The 21,355-nt window shown below is 39.6% G+C and overlaps 1 protein-coding gene across 2 annotated transcripts in view; it reads right to left on the reverse strand.

Annotated features, from left to right (window-relative positions):
- Positions 1–21,355, reverse strand: part of prkar1b (protein kinase, cAMP-dependent, regulatory, type I, beta) — a 64,971-nt gene that overhangs the window by 22,318 nt on the left and 21,298 nt on the right. For both annotated transcript variants that reach the window (XM_077213609.1, XM_077213610.1), the window contains exons 5-6: positions 7,161–7,222; positions 3,924–3,970 (exon numbers count right to left, since the gene is read on the reverse strand). In XM_077213609.1, coding sequence (XP_077069724.1) covers positions 3,924–3,970; positions 7,161–7,222 — 109 coding nt within the window. The remainder of the gene's footprint in view (positions 1–3,923; positions 3,971–7,160; positions 7,223–21,355) is intronic.

Raw genomic sequence — 21,355 nt, forward strand, 5'->3', positions numbered from 1 at the left:
TGTGCAAAGCACAGGGCAACCTGATGAGATGGAGGAGAGGCAGGGTCAGGTGTCCGACCATAGCATCCAGAATCTCCAGGCACACAACGAAGGCATCAGCATTCCTTCAAGTACCAACAATGTATCAGACGACCAGCAACATCAAGAGAAGCAACCCAGCCTGGAAACAGTTCAGCAAGTTCAGGCCATTGAGGGAGAGGAAAAGAGGAAAAAGCAAGTGCCAACAGCAGCAGCCAGGAAAGACTGGGAGTCTTTTGACAGGGATATAGACCAAGTCCTGGAGTCTGTCCTTGCTGGTGACATTGGCAGAAAGATGAAGGCAATGTCCACTATCATCTGGAACATGGGAGCAAAGCGCTTTGGGATGGAGCAAAGACAGACCAAAGGCTCGCAGCATGCTGGAGAGAACAGGGCCTCAAGGGAAATTGCAAAACTCAGAGGTGACTTGAGAAGACTGAAGAAGGCTTTTCATCAGGCCCCTGAAGACGAAAAACCTGCCCTTAAAAGATGCAAGATAACGTGAGGGAGCACATAAAGACCTTGCACCGAGCAGAGTGCCAGCGAAGGGATAGAAGGAGGCGGGAAAAGGAGAGGGTCAAGTTCACAAGAAGAAGCTCACAAGAGTTCACAGAACTCAACCTGGAAGGGAAGCTATGCAGCCCATAGGAGCCGACCATCTCCTTTAATGACGGAGAGCCCAGATGGCAGGAAGACAACGACTTAATCCGAAAGGCCAGGGGAAGATCTGCACCGGGGCCGAATGGAATTCCATACAGAGTTTATAAGAACTGCAAGAAGCCGAGGAGACGTCTTTGGAGGCTACTTAAGGTAGTGTGGAGGAAGAACCAACTGCCAGACAGTTTTCTTATTGCAGAGGGCTGCTTCATCCCTAAGCAGGAGGACTCTTCCAGCTTGAAAGACTTCCGCACAATCTCGTTATTGAATGTGGAGGGGAAGGTGTTCTTCGTAATCTTGGCGAGGAGGCTGACTCAGTTCTTGATTAATAACAAGTACATTGACACCTCGGTAAAGAAAGGCGGAGTACCAAGAGTCCACGGTTGTATCGAGCACAACAGCGTCATCTCCAAGATCATTGAGGACGCTAAGAGGAACCAGAGAGATCTAGCAGTCCTGTGGCTTGATCTAACAAATGCTTATGGCACAGTGCCGCACAAGTTGGTTGACCACACACTTAAAGCCTATCACGTCCCCCAGAAGGTACAGCTGCTCCTCTGGAACTACTTCGGGCACTTCAAGATGCGCTTCACCCTTGGTGACTTCACTACCAACTGGCAGAGATTGGAGGTCGGAATCGTGACCGGATGTACCATCTCTGTGATTCTGTTCGCAGTGGCGATGAACCTCCTCGTCAAGTCAGTGGAGAAACCCATGCGGGGAGCTGTGCTGTCGAGTGGAGTCCAACAGGTCCCAGTCAGGGCCTTTATGGACGACTTTACAATCACAGCGAGGTCAGTCCCGGAGGGCAGATGGATCCTAGAAGATTTGGTAGAGCTCACCACAGCAGCTAGGATGGAGTTCAAACCCTCAAAATCGAGAAGCTTGGTCCTGAAGCGGAGCCGTGTCCAGGACCGCTTCCGCTTTAAGATCAGTGAAGATACCACCCCAACAGTGACGGAGAAGCCAGTAAAGAGCTTAGGGAGGTGGTACAGAGCCGACCTGACTGACAAAGCAAGCGTGATGGAGATGCTTAACCAAGCAGAAGAATGGCTGAAAGCCCTGGAGAGGAGTGGCCTGCCCGGCCAATACAAGGTATGGGGCTACCAACATGGCATCCTTCCAAGGCTCCTGTGGCCACTGCTTGTGTATGAGGTCCCCCTGACAACAGTGGAGGCTTTGGAAAGGAGAATCAACAACTTCCTCAGGAGGTGGCTGTCTGTCCCCAAAAGCTTTTGTTCTATTGGGCTATACAGCTCTGGGAGCAAACTGCAATTGCCAATTACATCTGTCGTGGAAGAATTTAAGACAGCCAAAGTTCGGTTAGCCATGATGTTGCGTGATAGTGATGATCAGGCTGTGCGACAGGCGAACATTGTAGTGAAGACGGGACGGAAGTGGGAGGCCAGCGGAGCTGAGGGAAGCAGAGGAGCGCTTACAACATGCAGACATCATTGGCAGGGTGACTCAGGGGAGGCTGGGCCTGGAAGTCATCACTCGAGCAAGCCGGAAGGAGGCAGGGGGCAAAGGACCGAAAAGGGATGGTGCAGAAGGAGATTTGAGAGTAAGAGACCAGAAAGTTGTAAGGGCATCTGGAACATGGAGGGGGCATCAGATAAAGTTCCTCCTTAGCTCCGTATACGATGTACTGCCAACACCAACAAACCTCCAAAGATGGAGACTGACAGAGGATCCCTCCTGTGTGCAGTGCAAGAGACCAGCAAACCTGGAGCACATTTTGTCATCCTGTCGGGCAGGCCTGACTGAAGGGAGGTTCAGGTGGCGCCATGATCAGGTGCTGGCGCAACTGGCCGATGGACTGGAGAAGGAGAGGAAGCGGAGAAGAACTAAGGCCCAAGACAAAGGCCCCTGCTTCATTGGCTTCCTCAGGCCTGGGGAGAAGGCAGGCAAGGAGGGCAGATGTTTAGAGATCCTTGGTACGGCAGAGGACTGGGAGATGAGAGTATATCTCGGAAGGCAACTCAGGTTTCCAGAGGAGATTGCCGTCACCAGCCTTCGACCAGATATCATGTTCTGGTCTCAAGCTACAAGGCAGGTGGCACTAATAGAGTAGATGGTACCCTGGGAGGAAAGGATCGAGAAGGCACATGAACGCAAGTTAGGGAAGTATCAGTCCCTCATCTCTGAGAGCCAGCAGAGGGGTTGGAGAGCCTGGAATCTACCGGTTGAGGTGTTTTTCAGGGGGTTCCCGGGACAGCCACTTTGGAGAGCATTGGGATGCTGGGGGCTAGAGGGGCAACCCGCAACAATTTATTTCTTATTTTGTGGTGATGGATAATATTTCATAAGATTCACACCGGCGTATTGCATTTGTTATACTGATAAAAATATTGCAGATGTAGATTAATCAATCCCAGAGTATCTGCTCACTGCTGTCGTGGGCCTTAAAGTGTCGCTATTATAATATTTTAAAGGTGCCTAATTTTCTGTTGGAGGTCTCCTATAATATGTCTACATGGATCCAACGACAAAAAACACTTTAATTTTCACATAATATACATTCCAGAATAACCTCTTTTCTCACAGTGTCTGAAACGGTTCGATAAATGATTGAGTCTCTCTAAACCAATCCTTTCCAAGAGTCTATCTGCTCTGATTGGTCAGATGGCCCAGTCTGTTGTGATTGGTCTACTGCTTACAGCACGTGTCGGAAAACAAAACGGCCATTAGCATGTATGAATTTCAGCTCTGGGTCTTCCTCAGCACTTGATACACAATGATGGTTTTATCGTATCCATTCGAGCCCAGGTTCTCATCCTTTGGAAGTCCATCAAAATGCATTTACTTTTGCAGCACAGAAAACTGTGTCTTTTCGACATGTCAACAACAAGAACCAAACTCTTCTACGTCTCAGCTACAACTACAGTGTTTGAGGGTCAAAGAAGGCATTGTTCGCAAGGCAGCCAATATAGACTATAGGTGGGCATTTTGCAGATTTGTTGCAACCCTACATAGGCTCGAGCATGAAGTGAGACTGGAATTACTGACAACTCGTTTCAGGGAGTTCAGAATCTGTTCTTTCTTTTGGGTAACAAAAACTCCATTTATCCTGCACTTTGATCTTTAAAACTTTGCAGAACTTTCACATTCACAAACAGACACTGCATGAAAGGTAAAATCAGAAAAAGTATAATAGGGGAAACTCAGTGAAGTCAATTTCATGTGTTTATCCTGATAAGCTGCATATAACTTCTTTTGTATAAACAGGTATGAAATACTGAACTCACATCAACTTCTCCTTGATCAATCACATAGAAGTTGTCTCCTTCATCACCTGAGAAAGAAATGAGAAAATCCTGAGTATATTCCAATCAACCAACTTCAGGGAGAAGACTACAGATACATAACCCTTTTTCCCTCCTGTGTTTTTTTTTTTTTTTGCTCAGTAGTGAAAATCTACATAAAAAACTGAACGTCAAAAGTTTGAGGTCGGTAAGATTTTTCAATGTTTTTGAAAGAAGTATCTTATGCTAACTATTTTAAATCCATTTATATATGAGCTAAAAGTTAATTCTGCAACCTTTTAAGAGTCCCCACAGATAACAAAAATGGACTAAAACCCACAAAACTCCCATTTAAATTTCATGGGACCTTTAAATTCAGGATGGAAAGGAGGAAAAGATAAATAATTTTGTCTCTTCCCCAGATTCCATCCCTTTCCAACTCCCAATTTCCCAAGAACATATCCGTGCATATCAAAGATAAAAGATGGCACACCACTTTAAAAATGTCACCACCTCCCAGGACAGTGTCATCTAAATGATTCCCAGGCTTCATCTTCTACACCCCATTTGAGAGTTTAATGGACGGTTGGGCGTGCCAGAAGCCACAGGCTCTGATCAAGATTTCCAAGTTAAAGGCCATACATAAAGCATTTCTGTAGGTTCAGAAGGTCTTTGAGGTTTAAGTGTGTGTGGAAGTTGGTGTTTGGGATCCTGGTAGCGAGTGTGTGTGTGTGTGTGTTTGTGTGAGCCGAAGAGTTAAAAGAGTCCGTGATCCGTGCGCTGCCGAGTTCACGCAGGTTCACGGGGCTAATTAACACCGAACACACTAAGCGCTCGTAAATCACACAAGCAATTTATCTTAACACACTCACCGATTTCTAGTGCCCTCTCCCTCTCTTACTTGCAGTCTCTCTCCCTTTCAACCCATTCAGCTCATTTTTCTTAGTATTGTTCCTGTCTTCCTGTCTTTTATCACCTCTGCTCTGAAGTTTCTGTTTTTTGGCCAACAGATCCTTGAGTCACAGAGTGCAGTCAAATATTTGACAAGTACAAAAACACACACATGCACACTTCTACACACACACAAACTTTGTACGTTCCTAGATCTACTTTTATGGGCAATTTGTCCATGTTAGATAAAGGCTTTGAAACTCTTGTTTCAAGAATTGCATTGCACAGAGAGTGCAATCTCAATTGCTTTATGAACTCCACATGAAACCAAAAAGAGCTCATTGTTTGACAATAGAAAAAAAAAACTCATCACCCATCGTTACTTCTAACTAAAACAATCTGCAATGCCTTTCACTTTTGATTAGGGCTGCACGATATTGGGAAAAAATTACATTGCGATATTTTATTTTTCTGCGATATATATTGCGATATGAAAACAATTTCACCCAATGACTTGAATAGCTCTCTTTGGAAAGAATGAATCATCTGAATGACTGGGGTTATTTTGTAATGGAGTAAATCTGCATAGATTCTATTAACTAATGTAGTTAACTAGAGTTTAATAAATGGAACCTTATTGTAAAGTGTTTCCGATTTGTTATGTCTCTTGAGTTCAGTGTTGGACAGATCAGTTGTTTTAACCATTCATTAAAGTGAATCGGTTCAAATGAATCATTAGTTCGCGAATTGGAGGTGTCATTAACGGACCACGGCACACGTTGTGTGATTATCCCGGCAGTTAGGACATCGCACAAGATTGGTCTCAACACAGAAAACATTTCATCACTGGATAGATTTTTTTTGTTTTGTTTATTGAAAGTGTGTTTTATCTGAATGTGTGGAACGCTTTTCAGAGAATATTTTTTTAGCACAATTCACAACCAGCGGTAGTTCAGGAAAAAAATATATCCGAATGCTTCACCTGAAACTTCGGTCTTCCGACTTTTTACCATTGTGTATTCTCAAAGATATTCAGTCAACTCAATTCATTAATATGCGCGAGGGAGAGAGAGCAAGACAGTTTGAAAACGGTGAGAGTGTGCGCGCGCGACCGGGGCTCTCTCTCTCTGCTCGTTCTCTCAGTTTTGCGCAGCAGTCAGCATCTATCATCACTCACCGGTCAAATAAGGCTTTGGCGGGACAAAAATACGCTTTGGCGGCCGCCAAAAAATGTTCAATGGAGGAAGGGCATTCTGACTTTATTTTGAATTCTCGTGTTCGTTCAAGCTCAGTAATAAGAGAAAGACCACTGATCTGCCCGGCTCACAGAAAACAACGCGCAAGTTCCAGTCTTCTTACGCTTGATGTTCAAACTGACAGGACTTAAAAACACATGCAAATGATAAACTTTCACTATATGATGGTTAAACTTTGCAATTAATCCGCGAATCGCAAGCGTTACGGGCCGGGGAGCTGCTGGCCCGTACTGATCATGAATCACGGATCAACTGTATACTGTACGACTTACATCGCAACATCCTGCGATGTGACTATCGTGGATGCGCACATCGCGATATCGATGCTAAAACGACACATCGTGCAGCCCTACTTTTGATAATGATTTCCTTAGGTTTGCACTCTTGTATTTTGCACTGCATACACTGTATATGCACTGCAAGTACATACAAGTAATGAAACATTATATAGAATTGAAAACACAGGTACACCAGTACATGAAAGTTATGTTTCAATAGGAGTGTATCATAATAGGACCATTTAGATCATGGTAAAATGATTCACCAGATATTATCATTACCTAACCTTAACCATAAATTATCCTCCATTTAGAGGATAAAAAAATTGAAAAAAATGTTTAGCTTAGCTTTATTTATTTATTAGCTTTAATTCCTTTGAAGGCCTGCCAATATTTAAAATCCAACCAATATAAGGTAAACTATTTCCTCCAGTATTTCTACTGTAATTATGGCAAAGTTGCTTGTTTTCCACGGTTTTTATTAGTGGAAACTCTTAGTGTTGATCAATTAACTGACAATTCATTTTGTGATTCCAGACATTTAAATCCACACACATTGTGTGTGTGTGTGTGTGTGTGTGTGTACAGGTTTGACTATGAGCTTCAAAATGTCCTCACTATTCAAAATGTGAAACCTAGTGACCCTGACATCACTAGTTAAAAAGCCTTTTTTTTCACAGATTTTGTATAGGTTTTTATGAGGGTTATGTTTAGGGCTAGGGTTCCGGTTAGGTGATATAAAAAACAATAGAAGTCCTCATTGATGTCCTTACTAATATAGTGTGTGATAAACTACAGGTGTTTCTATACTGTACCTTGCTGGATTACCGTTTCCCCAGCGATGTGAGTGACCGGGAACATGGCATCAAATATGTCACTGGGGGGGAAAAAGAGATACATTAGATTATTCTATCATTCAATCATTGGTAATTCAAAAACACAAAATACAATACTCTGAATTTAGTTCAATAGTAATATCAGTGTTATCTTTACAGCAGGAATACCAAGTGTCAAGTACACGCTGTAGTCACAGAGATCAAACGCAGCACGCCCATGTCAACGCTACTGTATCACACACTTCACCCCATGTCATATGGCTTCTTTTCGTCATCTCCACAGAAACACATGTTTTATAAAACTGTACAAAAGACAACACACAGTAAATGCTTAATCTGTGCTCTTCCCGAGGCACACACCCTTGAATAAGAAACAACCGTGCCTGTGTGAAGGCAAAGAGTGTCGTTAGTGTTACAAGTTTATGACCTTGATAATGCACTTCCATTCTTTGTCTTTTTTCGACACATGACCCCTGACTCTGTTCCCACAATACACCTCTGAAATTAGTTTGGTTATATTTCGCTTTAAAAAACATTTAGCTTGTTTAATTCTTTATAGCTAAACTTTTATTTCAGTTTTAGTAATTAAGTACTTTTACACTTCTATGACATAACTTCTGTATTTCTATCAAATTTAGTAATTTAACACTAAGTTTTTTTTAAAGTTTTTAATCTAGTATTTATACTATATTTTATTTTATTTTAAATATGATTTTTAATAGTTGTAGATTTAATTTTAGTTGAACAATAACAACACTTTGAGTTACATGCCAACAAATTGAACAAACCCCAAACCCATATATTACCAAAAGTGGCATTAGCAAACACCACTAATAATGCAGCTAAGGCAGGGCCTAATATTAACACTCGTAAAGCGCCAAATGCGAGTAAAAATTGGTGTTGGCGAGTATATGAAACATTGTCAATTGCCAGTTGGCCGGTAAAATTTGTATGAATTCTAACAATGCAATATTGAACGTGACCAAACGTGAACGGTGCTCGAGACATGTTGATGGGCCAGTGCTGAATCATCACGAAAGTTTAAGCCTTGCCGATCAAGAACAAGCAGATGCGAAAGAGAACTAAAAATTTGTTACTCAACGTTTTCTGTGCGCAAAGTAACATCCGAAAAGCGCGGACAGAAATCCACTCACTGCTCAAGACCAGTGGTCCGCAAACTTTTTTAGACGCGTAAACCTTCAAAAAAAAATTATAAATAAAAACGGAAAGATAAAAAAATAAAATAAAATAAAATAAAAACGTGCAAATGAAAAACACCTGGAATAGTTTCACTTTGCAGTGTCATTATTTCATATGACAATAAGAGAGAATAATACAGAACTTAAATTTTAATTTAAATAAACAAAAACATTTCAATATTTCAGTGATGCTTTGGATGAACAATACATAAAAGCGCAAATATATGACTGCTTTTGACAGCGCCTAAGTCACAGCAGGGAAGAGAGGCGCGTTCACAAAAGCAGCTTGAAATTCGGTCCGCTGAAGAGGTGCTTTTCTACGGCGAGCAACTTCTATGTGAGGCTTGTTCCAACGGTGACAAGTCAACGGTCTGAAGAAGAACGATGCCGCTTTATTAAGGTCGCTGTTCACCCACTTGAACGTCGTTGCAACGGCTGTTTTTTTGTGTTGTTTTATACTGATCTACAGTAGTTGGTTACTATTTTAACAACTATTTTACTATTTTAACTTTAAGGATTAATCTATGTTTCATGGCTGGTAAATAATATTTATGGCTAGTAAAGTCACCGGCCATTGGCAGGTGTGGCAAAAGGTTAGTTTTAGACGCTGAACTAAGGCAAACAAAACATGTAGGAGCATCAAGCGGTTGTTAAAATAAGTTCCTTTGAGTTCATACTTGTGAATATAAAAGTGATTGCATGCATTGTACTTCAGACGAAACAGTAATGCAATGATTAGAGGCATTGAAGCTCATATTGCAGTCTTGAGAGCAAATAATGGAGCATCTGGTAGGTGGTCTTCAGTCACAAGCACTTGGTTTTAGAAGTTTACTGAGTGTAAAGGATGTTTATTTAAAACGTTCCACCACGAGAGCTCTCATCAGTTGTCTGGCTGAGGGGATTCCCCGGCACTCAAACCCATTCACAACCCTGCGGCGTTACGAGACTTACGATTTCAGTGGGAGATGATGATGATGACGGCTCCCTGGAGAACTGAACCGCGGCTATTTCAGCGAGGTAAAGTGGTTAAAACAGTGCTGTGAGTGGCTATTAAACGAACCAGGATGGTTAGGCTCAAAGTATGATGTCACAGAGTATGATGTCAGATGGAGGAAAGATCAGAGGAGAAGTCTTGAGGTAAAGGGAGGGGAAACGGACTGAGAAGGTGGCCGGTGATGAGCGGTGGTGAGATTGGTCTTGAATTTGAGAAAGGAGTGGGTGGGAAGTGTTTGAGAAGACTGCAAGTTTGGAGGAGGAAAGAAAGCTCTTGTAGTTCAACTAGTGGCGCTAGCAACGACAAGGTCATAGGTTCAATTCTCCAGAAACAAACTACTGGTTCAAAAGTTTGGGGTCAACTTCTTTCTTTTGATGCTGAATAAAATGCACCACTTACCACAATATTTGTACATATCCAATATCTGGACATCTGACCTATGTCTAAACATGTGTAGCGATTGGATCATTCTAGTTAGGGAGGGACGTAAACACAGACATCGAATACGAGTCATGTCTTGTGAAAGTAAACAGGAGGGACAAAAAAAAATTAATAAGGTCAAAAGACTGGTTCGATGCATAAAACCTCCACAGTCTTGGAGATGAGAAAGCACATATTTAATAACCAATGCTTATTTCCAAGCCATAAATTGAGGAAAAAGCCATTTTTATTCTGTTCAACCAACTGTTGAAATGCACACACAGGATTGTGGGATATCATAGACAGCATCCTTGTGTTTTGGATGCTGGTGTTCCCATTTTAACCAGCAAGAGCACCAGGGTCAAAAAGACTGGATGACTATATTTACAGCTGGGTCCACCGGATATACTGGCACTAATGTGCAAAAACCAGTCTGGACCAACATAAGCTGGTGTTTTGAGCAGGGGAAGGAATTAAAAACTGGAGAAGTAGACAGCAACATGAAAGGGAACAGGGGTTTTGTCTGAACCTGTCTACAAATGTGTGTGAGGAGGAAAAGTTACTGAGTGAAAACATACGTTTTGAGGGGTTTAGAAAGAGATTAGAGGGGAGTGGGATACATTGAAGGACACGAGATGTGTCAATGTGGATGTTGAAGACACCATGTATGATGTAGTAGAGCGGGGAAAGCCTAAGTGAGTAAAGTATTCAAAGTTCACATCCAAAAACCACAAACTGATAGAGTAAGTGACGTTCACTGCTGTCAATGAATCAGCTGATGGGTGTGAGAGAAGAGGTTTTGTTTGATGACCTACCGCCAATGCAGAAAAATACACTAGTATTCAAAGGTTGTTTTTTTATATTTTGTTACTTTAATTAATGCATTAAATTGATTAGACATGACAGTAAAGACATTTATAATGCTATTTCTATTTCAAGAAAATGCTGTGCTTTTGAACTTTCTAATAAAAAAAAAAACATCACGGTTTACATAAAAATATTAAGCAGCACTACAGTTTTCAAGATTGATGGTCATAAGAAATGTTCCTTGAAATGTTTCCGACCCCAAACTTTTGAATGGTAGTGTAGCTCTAGCAACGTTTTGGGGTGAAATACAAGACCGTACAATCATTTGGTCTAGTTTACAGCTTATTCTGGTCAATAATCGCTTTAGACAGGAAGAGACTGACCGAAGCTACCAATCACAGTTTGTGTTGCTTTTACATGCCACTTAGGGCCAATTATATTTTGTTGAAGATATATCATATGAAGGAAGATATGAGATGACATTGAGCGTCTGCACAGCGGTCTTTAAATGACTGTTTTCATGTGCATACGCGTGACCACAAAACCTAATGAGGCTCCTAAATCATCACCCCTTCTTTTCTTCTTTAATTGATTCTCACACTTTCAAAGCGAAAGTGTTAAAAGCACCAACATTAGGTCCCCTTTATTTGTCCACACAAGCCAGAGCCTGCCTTATCCTCGTAAAAGTCAAGAAAAAAGTGTTTTGGAGCCCACTAAGAAAAAAGTCATCCAGGTTAGAAACAAAATTAGGGTGAGCAAATAATGACAAAATGTTCTTTTTTTTGGCGAACTCTCGCTTCATCACTTGAATGACGTAATTTTTACTTAATCATCAGTGAAGTCACATCCGAGGAAGAGGAATGTCTGGTTTAGAGCATCTGATTGTGAAACTTAAACCCAGAACGTCTGCATGTCCTCTGGGTGTTTATGTTGAAGCTGCTACACACTCAGTGATGGTTCACCCAAGACTGAAAATTCTGTCATCAATTACTCACCATCATATGGAAGCTTGTTTTTTCCACAGAATAAAACATTTTAAAAGATAATTGCGACTTTTGATCTCACAATTGCGAGTTTATATCTCGCAATTCTGACTTTATTTCTCAGAATTATTGCAAGATATAAAGTCGCAATTGCATGTTATATAAAGTCAGAATTGCGAAATATAAACGTGCAATTTTACAGTGGTTTTAAGCACTCCCTCTCCCTTCCACTAGGCTGGATGTGACGTCATGAAAGGGACTCCAAGCCTAGAGTTACCGTTAGTCTAACGGCAAGTAGGCTAGCAGTTATATTGGAGACCTAACTCAGCTAGCAAAAATGGTGTTTAAGAATGAAATAACTCAATTGTAAACATACTTGTGTGTGCTGGCTATGAGATTACCGTGATTCTGCCTGAAATGCGAGTAACGTTAAACTATTCGCAAAACAAACAGGTTCAGGCAGCATGTGTCAAAACCAGGATGCTGCGTGAGGCACGTCAGATTAACAGATTATTTGATGATAATTTTTACTTTTCACACCGTTTTAAAAATAAAAACAGGCAGTACAGTATACAGTACTCATAACTTCGAATTTTATTATAATTGTATTTCATATAATATACAATAATGTCATTTTTACTTGTTACATCAAATGTGATAATTGATAGTACATTTAAAATATCAAAATATGCTCCCAATAAACTTAACCTGTTTTTAAATGAAATAACGATGTCATAATATTGTGAGATTTACATCATTATGGAAACAGTAGAGAATGAATCGACCTTCTCTGTGATCGATTCGCGCTTGGGTAGCATTTTTCGACAAGGCAGCCCAAATCGTCTGAACACCGGTCGTGGCGCGGGTCGAGCTGCTCCACTAAATTCCAAAACGCGTTCACCTCACGGCAGCACATACTCTCCACTGCTGATTCCATTGGGTGGCACAGCCCACACAAACAACTGTCGAACACAGCGATCTCTTTTTTTCTTTCTGACAATGAGCATAGCTAATTAGTTGCGATTTAGCACACGCAATATCGCGTTCTGTCTGCAGATGTCAGCAAAAGCGCCATTGTGCCTGTGCAGTGTATGCATCTCTACAGCTCTGATTAGGACTACTAACACCATGTAAGTAAATGTCTTCAGTCGTTGTCCCTCCTTGCTATTCTACATGACAAGATTTTGAAAAGACTTTGGCTTGTTCCCTAATGTTATACGGGTTAGCACCAGGTTAACCTAGCTAGCTCTAGCTACTCACCATGACACCTGGCCAACCCTCCACTCATTTTCCTCACACCAAGCATTGATAACTCTTTGAGGGCCATGATTTCTAGCAATTTCCTCCCCTCTCTCACTCTTGACTGGTTCAAAATTGTTCATAGTCAAGCCACAGAAACAGTAGGAATCTAGCAGAGTATGGGTTGCTACTCCCTTTTATGACGTCATCACCCAGTTACGGTAAAAAACATGCTACCTTTGAAGAAACCCCAATAAATGTTATTTTAACGCATTTTAAGACAGAAATTTTTAAATATTTACATATTGAGCACTTTAATCTACACATTAATTGGTTGTGGTGGTTAACCTGCAATTTACACTTTAAAAGAATGGCTTTATGGTAATTTATGGGCAAAACATATTAGATGCCAAGTGTAAGCTGACTAAGTTTGTAGACAAAATGAAGTATGTGACACGAACTGCAGTATCTAATGATTTCATTACATCTGAATAAACAAAATGCATTTCATGACAGGCTGTGAGCATTTGAATTATTTTACACTATTTTTATGTTTTTGAATAAAAAGTCTCTTATTCTCCCCAAGACTGCCTTTATTTGATCAAAAATACAGTAAAATATATAATAATGTGAAAAAATATTACTATTTAAAATAACAGTTTTCTTTTTGAATATATTGTAAAATGTAATTTATTCCTGTGATCAAAGCTGAATTTTCAGCATCATTACAGTGTCAAATGATCCTTCAGAAATCATTCTAATATGCTGATTTATTCAGAAACATTTCTGATTATTATGAATTATGATTATTATTATTAATGCTAAACACTTTTTTCAGGATTCTTTGATGAACAGAAAGAACATCATTTATTTGCTATAGAAATCTTAGAAAATGCACATTTACATTGACACAATGCACTTAACTTTAGTCTTTCTGTGTTAAAAATACTTTTTAACTGCATTTTGTGCCATACAATTCATCCCACATAAACAACTCAACAATTCTCAGGGCCAAAACGGCAAAACATCCACATGCGAATGTGTTTATGAAACGCCGACCCTGTTTCACAGCAGATAGAAAGGGACAAAGTCAGACTGATAAAGCGTCATTAACAACTTCGCTCGGGATTATCAGTGATTTCCCTGTATCAGTATCACTGTAGGGTCGAGAAAAGCACACCCACTGACATAAACGTATATAAACACACACACACACGCTGCTCTTATCAATCATGAGGAGCAGACGTGTAGATCTGTTTATCCACACTGCAAAGGGTTGCTATGAGGCAGGGAAAACCCAGTTTAATTGGCCACGAGCTACGTGTTTTTATGTGTAACATCGCAGCTGTTTTGAACACACTTTTTCCTTTGGGATCCATCTGTCTGTCTGAGCTCGGAGTATGCAGTCTATCTGTCTAGTCTATACGTCTGTCTATCTCCCAGTCCGTCTGTCTGTCTTCAGTGATGGATGGATTCATCGACAATGACACCCACACTGAATTCAAGCCAAAGGAATAAAGCTCGAATGATTGGCAAGGCTGTGAGAAGCATCTCTTAATTGTAATTTAATCAGTCTCTTAAAAGCCAGAATGAATGAATATTTATAGTGTTGATGAGGCAAGCATCAATATTACCCAAAGAGTACTAGCCATTGAAGTTTAACGGCGACCTCATCCTGCACGAAACACACAAAAACACCTCACACGTTGAGGAAAAGCAGCTGAAGTAGACAGTGGGCTTTGAGGCAGGAAAAAGAAAGAATCTAGGAATGTTTGGGAGGGAGGAAAGACAGCAGAACAACAGGAGGAAGCCAAAGGAAAAGAGAGACAGACTGGGATGGAGGGAAGGAGAAACAATGGTAAAAATTGTCAGTTTAAGACAGCTCGAATCCACTTTTAAGCTTCGGCATACAGAAGAAAATCAACACGACACTGGTGAGATTAAAAGTAGAGCAAATGGAGACTTTTATTCAAAGTCTCAATAGAATCGCAATAGAAAACATTGTATTAGTGTTTTACTGTAGTTTTGATCAAATAAAAATGGAGTCTTGGCGAGCATTAAAGACTTGTTTCCAATTCATTTAAAAATCCTTTGAACGGTAGTTTCACTCACTGTATGTCAACTATTGATTGTTATATTTCTCTAAAGGAATTTAAGACAAATTTAAGTCAATGTTGATACTTGGTCAAACCCACATTGATTCTCCTGAAATATGAAAGATCAACATCTGAGTTTCCTTCAAGGTCAGTATGATATTGTAAAATGAACAAATTAGATTAATACTAAGCGTTTGTGTATCCTTACATATTTGGCACACATTATCAATTTGAAAAGTTACATATTATGATACTGTCCAAAAAAGGTCAATAAATCAAACTGAGGAAATCCAAAAGTCTCTATCCACATTTGTATTATATGCCAATTACATGTCTTTGATATAGCAGATTAGCAGTATAGTATGAAGTAAACTTTTTCTTTCAAGCATACATTTCTTCCTTTTGGGGTTTTTCTCTTCTAGGGTTTAAACGTACAGCATTTGGGTTATGGATCTTCTTTAACCCCTTAACCTCTCTCTTCCAAGCAATTATTTATCTTTCTCTGTTGGTTTAAATACAAGTGTTTAGAAATAAAAAATATGTTTAGTGTGAGGGTGTATTCACACTTGCCTTGTTTGGTTCGATTGAATCGAACTCTAGTACGTTTCCCCCCTTGGTGCGAACCTTTTGGGCAGGTGTGAATACAGCAATCGAACTCGGGTGCGGACCAAACAACCGAACCGAGACCCAGCTGAAGAGGTGGTCTTGGTACGGTTCCAAAACAAACTCTGGTACGGTTCGTTTACGGTGTGAACATGAACCGACCCAATTGCAAGAAAGCACTGCACCTTTGAGTTAACAGGCTTCCGTAGTCGGAGTTGCGTTATGGGAAAGTGATCTGTTGTAGCCTACTACATTTGATAAAATGAGTCGTGCGCCTTGCCACTGTCAGCATGCCATGGTAGGCGCACATGAGAGCATGTTCTCTCCGCCGGAACCGTCTTGCAGCACATCGTCGTCTTCTCAAAATCCGAATTACAACATTGTATAGATGACATTGTATCATATGTTAATCATTAGTTTCTTCATATTGCGTTTGTACAGAATAACACAAAATTAGTAAAAGAACAAATATTGCAGTACGAAATATCTCCATGTTGAGCCTTTTTTGCACTTCCTGATTAGCCTACTTTCAAGTTCAAGTTCAAATGTTTATTTCAAACCTGCATTCAAGTTTTCTCACAAATCAACATAACAGGCTACATAACAGACAAATTATACAAGTGCATGGTTTGAAAAGGAGGTGGATGAAGCAAATGCTTATATGATTCCAAACCCCCTCACATTCAACACAAAATGCCATACAAAAACAATATACAAACAAAATAATTCAAGAGCAAAAGTATTCCTGTACAGTACATACAGAATAATAATTGTTACTATACAATTGGTATAAGACAAACAAAACAAAACAACGCAGACACACCACACACCCTTACAAAAGACACTGGCCCAAAGACTCTCTGCCTCTACACCCTCTCACCACTAGCTTCATGCTGAAGGCATCATTCTCTGTCCTCTACTTGAGAATCCTTGTCCAATGAATGGACGACCTTAGCACACGTGTGGTTTTGTTTACAAATTTTGGTTCACTTGCAAAAAGAGCAGTGTGAAAGCGAACCGTACCAAAAAAAATATATATATATTTTATTTGGTCCGGACCAAAGAAAGTGAACTATCGGACTTTCCTGGTGTGAATACACCCTGAATCTCACAAGAAATGTCAAGGTTTTTACCCCAAAATTAAAACAACAGTTCTTTCTTTCGCTTTTTTCTTTTTTACATCATACAACTATTTTTGTTGTGAATAAAATTGGTTGATGCTGAAAACGAAGATGTTCAGACAGGATGATATGGGGATAGGTTGTCATCAAAATGCCACAACAAATAAATCTTAAAGGCACTTAACCCTCTAAGACCGTCGGGAGTTTGCGTGTGTCTGTTTAAGAGCCTATAGAAACTGAAACCAAATGGCTAGCTCAATCATTCTTTTTGCATACAAAACCAGAGATGTAACATGTTCAGATCAAGCCTCCAATATACGCATATTACGCAATTTGTACAGACTCATTAGAGGGTGAAAACAACGCAACATGAGCATGTTGGAGGCTTGATCTGAACATGTTACATCTCTGGTTTTGTATGCAAAAAGAATGATTGAGCTAGCCATTTACAAAAAAAAAAAAAAAAATGCATTGCACGTCTTTGCACACATGTTCTGTAGATCTGCGATGGATAGTTACGTCTTCCGATGGCTCATTGACGTATCACGTTCTGTGCACTATGACCCCAGAGTGTGTCGCATTTTGTGACGTCACAAGCTGCGTCATTTGACCATGCATTTGACTCCCGTTTGACTCCCATTTGCTATATGTTCCTTCTTATCGTTATTGTCTTTTTACCATTGCTTCATTTTATCATTTCTTTCTCCTTTAGACACTCACAAATACAAGCACATTCACACACACAAACACACACACACACACACACACACACACACACACAATCCCCGCACGCAACGTTGTGTCTAAACGAAAGTACACGGACGTGGAGGTTTTGCAAATACTATATACGTCCGATGACGGTGAACTCTCCGTCTGCTCATCGGCTCCAGATTCCGTTTTTTTTTTGTTCTGACAGGGTCTATTTATTTTATATTTTAACCAATTCAATGTTCAATCAATATTCAAAAGCAAAATGTTATCTGTTTGACCACAAATGTAATTGAATATTTTACATGGCATTTTTCCCCCCTTTTTTTGAATGAGTGTAAAAATGAGTGTATCTTAAAAACTAATTTATGTAAACAGTTCAAATCAATTCTGTATAGTTTTAAATTGTTTTATGCACGTTTTTCACATTGACAAGTTTGAGGTTGACATTTATCCATTTTTTGTATTGAATAAAATATGTAGAAAAAAATAAAATAAAATTGTTTTTCTTTTTGTTTATTGCACTTTTGAGATATTTATCTAGTTACTATTGATTTATTACAAACATAGCCTTCAAATTGGGAGAGTAAGGATTATTTTGATGTATGGCATATGAAATTGCTCAAAAGAATGACAGCACAGCATGTAAAAATACAAAGATATACTCTGGTGGAATTGTTCTATGGCAGGTCATAAAGGGTTAAAGATATCTTGATTTTGGGCTCTAGTAGAATAGGTATTCATGCTTGAATGTTAAAAAAAGACACATTATTTTACAAATATTTGACATTGTTGCAGCACCTCTCTACACAGTCTGTCCGTAACAATCTGGGGTGTGTTTCCCAAAAGCATCGTTAGCCAACTATGATCGCGAGTTCCGTCAGTATATAGTTCAACGAGTCACTTTTTCCCTAAAACATAGTTCCAACGAACATTCGCAAACAGCATCGCAAAGTTGTGTGGATGGAACGACAGCTCTCGACCTGTGGTTAGAAGCATTGTTTCTTGTTTGCATGACATGTGGTAGTTAAGCAGCGAGTTACGTTGTTGTACGTGAAACACACCCCTGTTTATTTCCTGTCTCTATGAAGCCCCTTCCTCAGAAAAGTACAATGTGCTCTGATTGGTCAGCTGGACCAGTGTGTTGTGATTGGTCAACCGCTTTGAGCGTGTTTGTGAAATGTCAACGACCCTTACCATAACCGCTAGTTTCAACCATAGACTGTAAAAAATATTGATGTAGTGTCCGTGACGTCACTCATAGGTTTCTGAAGAGCATTTTTGAAGTGGACGGAGCTGGCCGTCACCATCTTGGCAGCACGTCACTCACGGATAACAGAAAATGGGCAAAGAGGTGGGAGTGGACCTGAGGTGCCTGGATGCTGAAACCACGCCCGCCTAGCTCGACGTGATCGACTTAGCTCAGGCTAAGGAGCTAATGCTATATGCTACTAGCAGTACCAAGTCTGCGACTGCACACGGCCTTGCGCTAAAGTGACAGTTGATGAGGTAAAGCCAACAGTTAAAAGTTCCTGTTTTTACCCTTCGAAATATTATAATAGTTAAAAGACATAGCTACAAGTGAGACTGTGTATCCTGATTCAGAACTATTCTGCTAGTTGAAAATTGATTATGCAGTAACTTACAATACTACTCTGAGTGTGTGTGTGTGAGACAGTGATTTATGTGCATACATGTCAGTCACTCTTTTTTTACAGTCTATGGTCAGTCAGTGCGACATTGCTCGTCAAGATCGTAGAGAGCTTTATTCAGTCAATTTTAAATTCTGATTTTGCCTGCCTCTCAAATGGGTCAAACCATAGATATTACCTATGAAGTTCAAGTAAATGCGCTAGAAAAAGATAGACGTTTTTAAATCTGAAAACTCCAAAGAGCAACGAAATTGTCAGACATCCATTTAGTGCATGTTCACAGAGGAATCCAACTAAAATACAGCGCTGGTTGTTCTGCCGAACAATACTCCACAACGACAGAATCCAAAGGTGTGGGCGAAGTAATGGGTGTATTAAATTGTATGAAATCTCGAAAAAAAAGCACAAACACGGCAGAGATGCCAAGTTCAGCAGCTGGAATTAGCTGAGGTGACGTGCCGCTAACAGCCAGCACTACTGTTAGTAGTAACAGTAGCGGCAATCCACCTGTCACTCAAGTGGCCACGCCCTTAATTATGCAGAACTTTAAGGCTTAATATAGTTTAAACGGATGAGTTCTAAAAAAAATTCACCCCCTTCAGTTTTCATAAAGGGCAAATTTAGCTAAATAAACCATAACCAATTTTTGTTCCAGGCTGTAAACATATTTGTTTCTGCTGTAAAGTTGGGCATTTTAACATGGGGGAGATATGGAATTGACTCCCTTTTTGGAGCCTGTCTCTAGCGGCCAGTCGATGAATTGCAGGAGTGCTTCAGGAGTGACTTTGTGCTTTGTAAATTTGCAAACTTTTTTCATGCTCAAACAGTAACATTACACACTAAAAGTTGAGAATGTAAAAAAGCATAATAGGTCCTCTTTAAAATACGTTTAAGTTTTCTTATTCAAAATATAATAATTTCTTCTTTTTTTGTTTTGATTTTGAGGTGAAATATGACCCCGGAATTTCTTCATGAGAGTCTCCCTTTAGAACCACAGTGGAAAAAAAAGGAAAAACAAAAAGTGTTGACAGGACAGAGGCTCCGTCTTTCTCACAACTCCAGATCACAAGGCTGACCGTCTCACCCATTTACACTCACACAGGAAATAAAAACAATATAAAAAAAATTCTAAAGCAAATTAAAGTGTCTGACATTTCACAGGAAGTGCTGCCCGTCTTGGAATTATTTGTTTCTCTATTTCCAGCAGAGGAAAAGGAGAGATGTGTTTGAAGAGGAAAGCTCAGCACAAATATCTCACCCCTTTTGTCCAGTGTTAACGGGAAAGGCTGTTTACACTGCTCACAGAAGGAGACGAGAGGAAAAGAGGCCTAAAAGTGCTGGAACTGCATTTACTGGAACAAATTTAGAAAGGCAACAGCAGACAGATCCAGCTTCTACTGATTATTCTGCACACATTGCATGGCATACAGACACTTGGACACTGAAGTAGAGGTTGACTGGCATGGGTTTTTTAATGGCAGATGCCATTAAATCTCTAGAGAACAGGGAGGCCGATGACAGACAAAATGCTGAATTAGAATATATAAAACAATTTAATATTAGCAAATAAGAAACTGAAATGCATTTTAAAATAAATAAATAAATGCATACCCTTATTTTTAAATAAAAAAAATGCATGAAGAAATAAATGTAATTAATTTTTTATTAACAAGAAAATAAATAAATAAATAAATAATATATAAATTAATAAGTAAATACATAAAAATAAATAAGTAAATCACTAACTGACTAACTAAATACATATATTTATAAACAAATACAAATTTTAAAATAAAAACAAATATATATATAAATGTATAAATAAGAAAATAAATTCATTAATAATGTAATTATTGCTGAAATTAAATACATGCATGTATCTACTTTAAATAAATTATAAATAAGTAATAATATACTAATTAAATAACTAAATAAACGCAATATTTACCTGAAATTTATATCCAGATGGATTGGAATAACAATTTATTCAATTTAACATCATATTTTCTTTGAAATGTATGCAAAAATATTTGAAAATAGTATGTGTATCAACCAAGAATTATTAGTTGATTACACAGTTTAGCCTTATGGATTTTTTTTACTTTTTTTTTCTTCAGATTTTCTTCAGAAAAATGTCTAAACCCAAAAATGTTCACAGATACCGTTCCAGTTAATTCCAGTGGGATGGCAGGGAACGGGTGGGTGGTAGCGGGTCAGGTCAGGGGGCCCAGATGGGCCAAAACAGCCAATAAAACCCTCTCACTCTGAAGACATGAGAGTGAGGACGGAAAAGAGGAATATAAAAGAATGCAAACAGGACGAATGTGGAGATAGAAAGAGCTGCTTCTTGCG

This window comes from Siphateles boraxobius, unplaced genomic scaffold (assembly GCF_051911475.1).
Source record: "Siphateles boraxobius isolate OS27281-9 unplaced genomic scaffold, OSU_SipBor_1 66, whole genome shotgun sequence".
NCBI lineage: Eukaryota > Metazoa > Chordata > Actinopteri > Cypriniformes > Leuciscidae > Siphateles > Siphateles boraxobius.